This window comes from Bison bison, unplaced genomic scaffold (assembly GCF_000754665.1).
Source record: "Bison bison bison isolate TAMUID 2011002044 unplaced genomic scaffold, Bison_UMD1.0 scf7180017864212, whole genome shotgun sequence".
Lineage (NCBI taxonomy): Eukaryota > Metazoa > Chordata > Mammalia > Artiodactyla > Bovidae > Bison > Bison bison.
In genome coordinates, this window is record NW_011494784.1 from 188549 (window position 1) to 200276 (window position 11728).

General features: G+C 39.1%; 1 protein-coding gene across 1 annotated transcript in view; it reads left to right on the forward strand.

The window, feature by feature from the left end:
- TMC1 (transmembrane channel-like 1) overlaps nucleotides 1–11728 on the forward strand; it is a 137340-nt gene that overhangs the window by 84812 nt on the left and 40800 nt on the right. The window contains exons 9-11 of the mRNA XM_010844885.1: nucleotides 4078–4220; nucleotides 9350–9494; nucleotides 10100–10294. Coding sequence (XP_010843187.1) covers nucleotides 4078–4220; nucleotides 9350–9494; nucleotides 10100–10294 — 483 coding nt within the window. The remainder of the gene's footprint in view (nucleotides 1–4077; nucleotides 4221–9349; nucleotides 9495–10099; nucleotides 10295–11728) is intronic.

Sequence of the window (11728 nt, forward strand, 5' to 3'; positions counted from 1 at the left end):
ACTCCTTTTCCTATTTGGAACCAGTCTGTTGTTCCATGTCCAGTTCTAACTGTTGCTTCCTGATCTGCATACAAATTTCTCAAGAGGCAGATCAGGTGGTCTGGTATTCCCATCTCTTTCAGAAGTTTCCACAGTTTATTGTGATCCACACAGTCAAAAGCTTTGGCATAGTCAATAAAGCAGAAGTAGATGTTTTTCTGGAACTCTCTTGCTTTTTCTATGATCCAGCGATGTTGGCAATTTGATCTGTGGTTCCTCTGCCTTTTCTAAAACCAGCTTGAACATCAGGAAGTTCACGGTTCACATAGTGCTGAAGCCTGGCTTGGAGAATTTTGAGCATTACTTTACTAGCGTGTGAGATGAGTGCAATTGTTCAGTAGTTTGAGCATTCTTTGGCATTGCCTTTCTTTGGGATTAGAATGAAAACTGACCTTTTCCAGTCCTGTGGCCACTGCTGAGTTTTCCAAATTTGCTGTCATATTGAGTGTAGCACTTTCACAGCATCATCTTTCAGGATTTGGAATAGCTCAACTGGAATTCTATCACCTCCACTAGCTTTGTTCGTAGTGATGCTCCCTAAGGCCCACTTGACTTCACATTCCAGGATGTCTGGCTCTAGGTCAGTGATCACACCATCGTGATTATCCGGGTCGTGAAGATCTTTTTTGTACAGTTCTTCTGTGTATTCTTGCCACCTCTTCTTAATATCTTCTGCTTCTGTTAGGTCCATACCATTTCTGTCCTTTATCGAGCTCATCTTTGCATGAGATGTTCCTTTGGTATCTCTGATTTTCTTGAAGAAATCCCTAGTCTTTCCCATTCTGTTGTTTTCCTCTATTTCTTTGCATTGATCGCTGAAGAAGGCTTTCTTATCTCTTCTTGCTATTCTTTGGAACTTTGCATTCAGATGTTTATCTTTCCTTTTTTCCTTTGCTTTTTGCTTCTCTTCTTTTCACAGCTATTTGTAAGGCCTCCTAAGACAGCCATTTTGCTTTTTTGCATTTCTTTTCTGTGGGAATGATCTTGATCCCTGTCTCCTGTACAAAGTCACGAACCTCATTCCATAGTTCATCAGGCACTCTATCTATCAGATCTAGGCCCTTAAATCTATTTCTCACTTTCACTGTATAATCATAAGGGATTTAGGTCATACCTGAATGGTCTACTGGTTTCCCCTACTTTCTTCAATTTAAGCCTGAATTTGGCAGTAAGGAGTTTGTGGTATCTACGTATAACATTTAGCAAATAAGTGCTCATTAAAAGTTAGTTAGATAAATAAGTACATGATTACCTGTGACCACATCACCAAAACATCATAACATTCTCATAGATGTGTGTCAGTGACTATGCACTAGACTATGCAGCATAGCATTCAGACCGAAATTAGAGACTTAGTAGATGATGTGCAAGCATGGAACCCAGAATTGGACAAGAATTTTCTGTGCTCATTTGAAACTTGGCTCTGACTGTGGTTTCTCTGTCACAGATTTGGGGATGGAAGAGTGTTCCCACAGGAAAAGCCATGTGCGCTGACATGGAAACCGAATGGAACCTTGGCTAGGCTAGGAGTCATTGCTATTTTAGTCACTTCCAGATGTCTGCTGTTGGAGTTTTAAGGGAAGGGAATGACGTATGGCTTGTGGTGGGCCCACAGGGTGGAAGGGAAGGGGAAATCCTCTTTTAAGCCTTTCAGTGTTTTTAAAACCACCCCTCGATATGCTACTGAGAGGGATTGGATAAAGCTTTTAAAAATTGTGTTCTTCAATAGTACCTCCTCTTTCATTTACATGCTTCACTGCATAGGTAGAAATAGGCCAACTGAAGAAACCTTTGTGAAATAATCAGGATTCCAAAAAAAGGGACCTTACCCACTTTGGTTGTGACCTAATATTTATGTAGTGCCACCATTGAACATATACTGAATAATACATATGCCAGATGAGTTAGCTGCCCTGATAGCTATTGTGCTAACCTAACAAGCTCACCAGATGTTTGCTACATATCTCCTTTCTCCTTTTATGTTGTTTTGAAGGTGGCTTTTAATCCCAGTACTGTTGTTGTGAGTTAGAAAAAGAAGTCAGCTTGTAATGTTTATACATGTGAGAATGAGGCCCTTCGAGGATGGGGCTGAGGCCCTTTGAAATCTTTTCAAAAGGAGTGTCTGGGGATCCTGGAACCACTCTGAATCAATCCAGGGGTCCTGGGGCTTCAGTTTCTTTGTTTTCCTGGATAAATAAGACATTAGTATGATGCAAGACCTGGTAGGAAAAGAGAACATAGGAGAAGCAGTATAGCACAGTGGTTAAGTATACAGATTTAAAATTAGACCCAGTTCAGGTTCAGACTGTTGCTTACTAGCTGCATGAACATGGACAAGTAACTTAACTGCTCTAAAACTCAGTTTCTTCATCAGCAAAGTAGATATAAAGCTATAGTGTCTTTTTGCAGGGGGAGAGTCATGGTAAATAATACCACGTGTGTTGTCAACTCAGGTTGTGAGCTCACCAGAAATAAGACAAACAGACAGATGGAGGTCAACATGTCACGTTTATCATTGTTAAAGCTGGGATATTGAAGAATGTGCATCTTTTCATGGGCAAGTGAGCTTCAGAACAGACTGTCTTATCCAGCTGTCCTAGACCAGGACAGGGTACCCCTCACAGGGACAGAACACAGAGGGTGATCTCAAAGGAGGAGGAAGAGTGGTGCTCCAGCTTGTCCCCATTCCTCAGCCATGCTCTACTATCAGATGAGGTTCTCCTCCCTGGAGCTAGTATGAGGCAGTGGAGAGAGACTGGGAGTGTTGCACTCATGGGTCTTCTCTATGTGGACAGTAACAAAACTGGAGGAAAATGATTGCCCCTAACAGGAGCCACTTCAAGAGGGTGCTTGTGAGGATTCTGTAAGATGAAGTATTCAGCAAACTCTAACTGCTCAATAAGGTTTATTTTTATTTATTTTAAAAAAGGATTTATTTATTTTATTTATTGTTTTTGGCTATATTTTGCCTTTGTTGTGGTGTGGGGGCTTCTCATTGTGGTGGCCTCTCTTGCTGGGGAGCTCTAGGCTCAGTAGTTTTGGCCCCTAGATTAGTTGCTCCATGGCATGTGTAGTTTTCCCAGAGCAGGGATCAAATCCATGTCCCCTGCACGGGCAGGCAATTCTTATCCACTGTGCCACCAGGGAAGTCCCTGCTCAGTCAAATTTATTGATTGATATTATTACTGCAATTATCCTCTCACTTCACAAAGCATAGAAGTTTTAAATTATTGCCAAAGAGATGAAATTGAAGAGAAAAGGGGGAAGTAGATGCATAGTAATACAGAAACAATGCCTCCAAAATAAGAGTGAAGAACACAGTGAATGAGAGGAGAGAAAGAGGAAGAATATTATAAGGGAAACAGCATCAAAATATGCCATGTTCTATGTACAGAGAGCAGTTACTTAATTGGCTTTGGAAGACAGTGATGCCAACCCTGGCAGATACTTTTTGGGAAAGAGCATGTAGTTGTATGAATAAACATGCTCATTTGGGGATAATAATCTTGATGAATAGAAGGTTGTATATATTGGTTCCAATGTCATCTCATCTGCTCCTTGTTTTTTCTAAGTATGATCTGAGACATGGCCTCTGTACCTTATGGAGAACAAATCTGACTGTGGCTTAGGTGACTGAAAGTGGAAATCTGCCATGAAACTTTGAGGAAGCACATTTCAGATTTCCCCCCAATATTAAGCAAGCTCTTAAAATTGTAAATCTAATGACACCATGAAGTGTGTTTTGATGTTTCAATCAATGGGCATTTCACGGTAATGGCTCCACAGCTGAGCAAGCCTATATTTGGTTAAAAATCTGATCTATTTAGAAGTCCCTGAATTTCAAGTAAACCAAGAGGCTGTCAGTCCGTGTGGCAGCTGAAACAGTCACTCCATGAAACAAAACAATAGGGCTCATGTCAGAGCCATCTCCCAAGTTTAAGAATTAATGTCATTTTGTTATTCTTCTTAGAAGTCGATCTTTTTTCTTTGAGTTGCTCTTCACAGCATCTGTTAAACGACTTTGTTTTTGGATTTTAGGGCTTGGCTCAATATTCCGTCCTCTTTTATGGCTATTACGACAATAAACGAACAATTGGATGGATGAATTTCAGACTGCCACTCTCCTATTTTCTCGTGGGGATCATGTGCATTGGATACAGTTTTCTGGTTGTCCTTAAAGCGTAAGTTTCATTGATCTCCTGGGAAGCAAGCAATGATTGCTGGAATCAAATGGGAAAGTTAATCTGGGAATTGTATTTTTTTTTTTTTTTTTTTCTGCTTCATGTCTAGAGAATGCAGAGTATATAAAAGATAAAATGTGGTTTTAATACCTGTACTAATGTTAGACTATTACATTTCCCACACAAAAGGATTGAAAATAAGGGCAAGCCTTTGATCATATCACTGGGTCAGAGTGATGGTTGTGTACCTCTTCTGTGGTTAAGCATATTTTAAAATTGTGCTGTTTTGTATTTTAAGGTGTAAGTCAGTGTTGCAAACAAGACAGGAAAACAGCTGCTGACCCCTCTTTTAGTGTGCAGAGAGGTTTGTGACTTGCAGGATCAGCTCAATAGGCAGAATCTGTTGTTCTCTGTTCATTAAAAAACAACACAAAAACCCCACAAAAAAGCAGAATAATCACTCATCTGAAAAATTTCAGCTGTGTAAGACAGCGCAAACAAATGGCCCTCAATGAGATCATCATGATCAACTGTGTAATCATATTTTATCTTGGAAGAGGATTTATTAGAGCATGGGAAAGAATTTCATTGGGGGAACTGATGAAACTGCAGCTTATTTTTTCCCCTTGTTTGAAATATATTGTTAAAACCTCACTTGAAGACACTGCAGAAACCTCACACAGTCATTTAGGGTTATGAATAACCCAACTTTTAGCTAATTTTCTGAACCAGTTTAGCAGAAGTGTTGAAACATCTCAGTGAAGTCTCCCTTTTATTTAACCATGCACAAGGTAAACTGAGCTTTTGCTTCATTGCAGGGAAGACCTTTACTTGAAGGTCCAAGTCCTCTTCAGCAGGAGCTCTCTGGAGCAGTCTGAAACATGCTTTACATCCTGTCCCCACCAAACTTATTGGTTCCTCCAGAAAAACTATCACGTTTAGATTTTTAAGCCCTTTCAGAACTTGAAAAAGGCCTTAATGGAGACCCTGTATCCAAAATCTCTATCTACTTGTCCAAGTGTAATCAGAGAGCCTAAGTATGTAAAATAACTGTCTACCTGCTAAAATAGTACCTCATTCCAAAAAATCTAACATATTTCTAGTCTTTTAGCCATTTAGATTTGGCAGGATTAAAGTTAGGGGTATCAGTTACATCACACAGGCCTTGTGAGTATCATTTCAAATTGGTCCTTTAGTCTCCATTTTCCCTGAGGAAGCATGTCTACGGATGTGCAATTCCTCAGCTTTTAGTGACTCTGCAGAGGCTATATACTCTAGTGGTCTCTTGAGCCATTCTGGTGGTGGTTTAGTCATTAAGTTGTGTCCAACTCTTAGGATCCCATGGACAGTAGCCTGCCACGCTCCTCTGTCCATGGGATTCTCCAGGCAAGAATACTGGAGTGGGTTACCAGGAACCATTCTTCATGAATTCAAATACCAGCTCTAGCCCATTATAAAAGAACTTTGACAAATTGTTCAACTGCTCTGTTTTCCTGTTTCTGTGCTGTGCTTAGTCACTTAGTCATTCAGTCGTGTCTGACTCTTTGTGACTCCATGGACTGTAGCCTGCCAGGCTTCTCTGTCCAAGGAGAGATGAATTCTTGCCCAGGCAAGAATACTGGAGTAGGTTGCCATGCCCTCCTCCAGGGGATCTTTCCAACCCAGATATCAAACCCAGGTCTCCCACCTTGTAGGCAGATTCTTTACTGTCTGAGCCACCAGGGAAGCCCATGAATACCGGAGTGGGTAGCCTATACCTTCTCCAGGGGATATTCCCAACCCAGGAATCAAAACAGGGTTTCTTGCATTGCAAGCAGATTCTTTAGCAGCTGAGCTACCATGGAAACCCTTTCCTATTTCTGATAGAGGTGTAATAACACCTTAGGATGGCTAAGAGGACAATATGAGTTAATACAGTAAAAGCACTTAGAACATGGCTAGCATATGCTAATTTAACTGTTTTATTAGGATTATGATTCATAGGCTTACTGATAAACCAAACAAAGCCAGCATGATAGCAAGTGAGGCCATATGATAGCCCTCATAAGGTAGTTATGCATGGTTATGTAGTTGTACATTAATAGATTTGTACATTTATTATAATTTCTGGCAGATGAGTATAAAGCATCTAGAATAGCATTATGTAAAGAAATATAAGGCAAGGGACATGTAATTTAAATATTCTGGCAGCTATCCTAAACAAATACATAGGTAGAATATATATTTTAATAATATATTTTATTTAACTCTATATATCAAAACAGTTCCTTCAACATATAATCAATCTAAAATTATTATTGAGATATTTTCTGTCTTTTTTTGATACTAAGTCTTTGAAACACCAGTTACATTTTAAGTGCTCAGTAACCACATATCGCTGATGGCAAACTTACTAGCTAGTGCAGCTTTCCAGGAAATGGAAGCTATTTCGAATTAACTCAAAGACACCATTTAGGATACTTGCAGGGCACCAGTTCCACATTTCGCCCTCAAAGTCATCCATGTTATACCACCTAAACCAGCCTGATTGTGGTTCCTCCCTCTGGCAGGGGACTTTTGGTTGTTCAATACATGATTGGCAAGTGGTTTAAGTTCATTGGCCTTTATGGCAAGACAGTTCCAAAGCCATTTATGACTCCTAGCTGCTCCTAGCCCTGGGGGCAGAGCTTGGTAGAAAAACAATTGGTGGGATATAAGTGATTGCACAGAATCCTTTATCATCTCTCCCCCTGTCCCCCACAAATGCCACACAAATACATTCTTGGAATAAACATGAGTGGCTTTGTGGGATACATGCCTCAAATCAAGTGAAACTAAAACTGAGTACTTAAAATCAATCAGGCAACTGAGGGATTTTGTCCTCTTGCTCATACTGTTTATCGCAGAGTCCTCATCCATAGAAGGGAAGTAGATATCTGTTTTGATTAATTAATGGGGAAATTGGCTTTCCTGGTAGCTCAGGCAGTAAAGAATCTGCCTGCAGTGCAGGAGACCCGGGTTTGATCCCTGGGTTGGGAAGATTCCCCTGGAGGAGGAAATGGCAAACCACTCCAGTATTACTGCCTAGAGAATCCCTTGGACAGAGGACCCTGGTGGGCTACAGTCCATGGGATCACAAGAGTTGGACAAGACTTAGCAACTAAACCAACACCAATGGGGAAATTGGAAGGAAAATTAGATAGGTATACAAGAAAGTACTTTGAAATTTTAAGATAGGATGGCTAACTTTGTTGACTCAGGACTCCATCGGCTTTAGCACTAAAAGTCTTTTGTCCTGGGTAACGACTCAGTCTCTGACAAAGCAAGATGATTGGTCACTCGTTCTTCCTCCACTCCTTCCTTCCTTGCAAATTATATGTTGAGATAGCTTGAGATACAGTTGTTAAAAACTATAGCCCCCTTGAAAAAGGAAGAATTTTTGTTTAAGTATGCACACTTTATTTTTTCTCTGCAACCAAGGGGTGGAGCTGTACATGGAACATTTTATAGCTATCAGGGCCATCTGAATAAAAATGTGTTGTTAGTAGAGTTTGTCTTCAGTATCCTTCCTTATGTGTTTAGTATTCCACTCCCTTTCTTGACAGTTCTCACATGCTAGATGTTCCCAGTTTGCTTGTCAAGCTTGAGCTCCCTTCTCTGGGAGGCTGACTACAGGTATAGAATCTTGCCAGTGATAAAGGTCCATGCAAAATCATCTGTCAAGTGGTCAGTTTTACCTGAGGCTCTGCCCTTTGCTCAATGACTATGCAAAGAAGGAATGATGGCATCTTAATCAAAAAAATAATTTTCTCCCTAGGTTAAATCATTAGGAATGTTTGATTTCAATACTTTTTGACCTACAAAAAGGCATCTTGTATGGTTCAACATATCTCATGGTGTCCTAGCTTGGGTACTAGAGTGAAGTCAGAAAACCTAAGCTCTTGACCCACCCCTGTGGTTTACTTCTGAATTACATCCAGGAAATCACTTCATAATTTTACCCTTCAGCTTCCTCATTTATAACAGAGAACAATATCAACTACCTTAGTATCAACTACCTTGACCTCTCTTTAAGTTTTTGAGAAGGACAAATATGATAATACACATAAATACCATTTGCAGAAGGTAAAGTGGTAGACTGAGGTAAGTAATAATTATTTTTAGTTATTTTTCAAACACATGAGCCCATTTGAAATATATAAACCTCTGTAAGAGATAGGACTAACAGTGGTGGAATTCAGATGACCTGAGAGATGTCTGCCAAATTATAATGTCATCTTTATGTCCTCATTGTCCTTTCTTTTTTAATTCCATAGCACTGTAAAAAACCAAAACCTTATAGGACCATTCTGTAATATATATCATATAAAATTTTAATTTTGCTATCTATGGTGGTAGGGGAAACAAGGAAGTGAAGCAAGTAGGATATAGATTTTTAACCACTGAAATAAACCTTTAAGTAAATGTATTTTAAATGGTCCAAGCAAAAAAAAATTTTTTTAACATAAATTATTAGAATATATGTAACCACTTGGCATTAAAGTTGTATAAAAATCTTGATTTTTGGTCAAGAGTTGTAGAATATGGAAAACTTTCATGCTTTCAGTGTAATGACTCTTTGGGAGGAGATTCTTAGAGGACTTGAAACCTATAAAGAAGTTTCCTGATCTGAACTGGGTTAATCTATTCCTAGGCTTTCAACTGTAAACCAACTAAAACTGTGTACAATAGTTTTAGAGCCTGTACATATTTTCTCCCTGGGTAGGGGCCCATTGGTTTTCATCAGATTTCTAAAGAGATCCTTGTCCCATAAAAGGTTCAGAGTACAGTATATGACCCTAAGAAAACAGTTTAGGAAAACAAATAAAGAACTATTTTTATATAACCTGTAAATTAATTGATTGTTAAAACCATCAATGCTTAGTAGTTTTCTAATCTTGAAAGCCTAGAAATGAAGTTTAAAAAATTAAAACAAACCAATTTTTTTTAAAAACAAACTTTTCTGGTTATTAGAACAAACTTAATTGAAAGTATATGTCTTTTAGATACTGCTTCTCCAATATCCCTAAAATTATGATGTCTTGCTATTCCCTAATCTCTCCCTTTCTGCTTGTATTCTGGCTGCTGGATTAAACCTCCTGTTTGCATAGGATGACCAAAAATATTGGTGATGATGGAGGTGGTGATGATAACACTTTCAACTTTAGCTGGAAGGTGTTCACTAGCTGGGACTACCTTATTGGCAACCCTGAAACAGCAGACAACAAATTCAATTCTATCACAATGAACTTTAAGGTAAAGATACCAACTTCAAGAGACTTTTCTTGGTATTTGTAAAAGTAAAATTGGAATCATTCCAAATGGTATGTGTAGCCAAGTATCTTGACAATTAAAAGAAAGATTAACTCATCATTTCTTCCTACCAGGATCTGGGCAGGGTTCTGAATATGACTGGAAAATGATTGATGGCTTGTGATAGCACTATTTCTCTCTAAATTTGGTAATAAAACACCATTGGCTTGGAATAGCTAACCATTTGTAATCAGAATCAGATATTTTAAATAATAGAACTATGCTAACTTATTATTTATAGGAATACATTAGCTCAATATTTAAAATAACTCTAAAGTAATATTTTGTAATTGTTTTAAAAAGCCATACTAGAAGACACTTTAGAATGAAGACTGTCTTAATATTAGATCAACCAGACTTTGTAAGAATTCTTCCTTTTTTCTCTTACATTTTCTTACTTGCTGGCAATATTCACCTGGTTTGTGGAATCCCAGATTTAGTTTACATTTTCATTCCTCACATTCTAATGTTTGTGAAAATAATTCCTAAGTTCATGATATTTTTTGTAAATCAGATAATTTATTTTTTCCTGCTTTCCTTGGATACAGGAAGCTATAATAGAAGAAAGAGCAGCCCAAGTAGAAGAAAACATCCACTTGATCAGATTCCTGAGGTTTCTTGCTAACTTCTTCGTGTTTCTAACACTTGGCGGGAGTGGATACCTCATCTTTTGGGCTGTGAAGCGATCCCAGGAATTTGCGCAGCAAGATCCTGACACCCTTGGGTGGTGGGAAAAAAATGAAGTTCGTCTCTGCGTGTTTTTTACGTGCTTACCATCTGACATTTAAGGTTTTGCGGGTTGTGCTTCAGTGCTGGAACATAAAATGCAGCCACTTTTTACCTACCCCTGTCATCTTGCCCTGAGAGTGAAGCAGCCTCGGCACACAGTCCTTTATTCCAGCCTTACTTCCACATCTGTCTAATGTGCGTCTGTTTCTTACTTTGTGACATTAGGCAGAGTTGGAAGAGAGATTAGAACACGTATATTCCAACCGGTATGTTTTATAGACAGAGATAATGAATCTCAGGTTAGGTGATGTGTCACAGAACCATGGAGAACAACGAGAGTTAAAATTTAAGAATTTTGATTTCAAGCCCAACACTCTTTCCATGACCCTATTTTATGCTTTCTGTAGATCCTGCTTCTGTCTTTGAAAGATCCAATTGTTGCCTGAATTCTTTGAAGTGGGGATGATAAAGCCTTGGGTTCTTATATTAATCTCATTGGAAACATTCAGATTGCCTCCCGTACTTTGGGCAAAACCGGGCCTCTTTCTAGCAGCCTAACTACTCCAACTCCTTGTCCTCCTACCCTATTACCTTCCCCTCCAAAACCTAGTTAAATGAGGAAGGCCAGATCTTTGCCAGAAATTAAATATTATCATTGTGATTTGTCTTCAGAGTATCTGCCCATTTAGCAGGTCCAAGAAAAGAGGTCAGAAATAGACATTTAGAATCAGGAGATCATTGGTCATGTGTTGTTTCTTGGGACTGTTCCCTTTCATAAAATGTTCCATAATACAATCTGACATCATTTTGAACTGGAGTTCTCAAAGAATATGAAGATTTAAGCAGTGGGAAGTGTAGATTTACAGTACTGAAACTTCTGCAAAGCCTTATAGGCCAAACAGATTAAGAAAGTATTCATAAGCATAGAATTTCCTAGAAAAATCTTAGACAGAAAATGGTATAACACACTTAAAACAGAAGGTTCCAAACAAAAACATTCTAGGTATTTCATAAGCAATAATGCTGAAGATGGGAGATCATACACTTAAGAGACTATGAAGACATAGATATTTCATCAGTTCAATTCAGTTTAGTTCAGTCGCTCAGTCGTGTCCGACTCTTTGCAACCCCATGAATCGCAGCACACCAGGCCTCCCTGTCCATCACCAACTCCCGGAGTTCACTCAGACTCACGTCCATCGAGTCGGTGATGCCATCCAGCCATCTCATCCTCTGTCGTCCCCTTCTCCTCTTGCCCCCAATCTCTCCCAGCATCAGAGTCTTTTCCAATGAGTCAACTCTTCACATGAGGTGGCCAAAGTACTGGAGTTTCAGCTTTAGCATCATTCCTTCCAAAGAAATCCCAGGGCTGATCTCCTTCACAATGGACTGGTTGGATCTCCTTGCAGTCCAAGGAACTCTCAAGAGTCTTCTCCAATACCACAGTT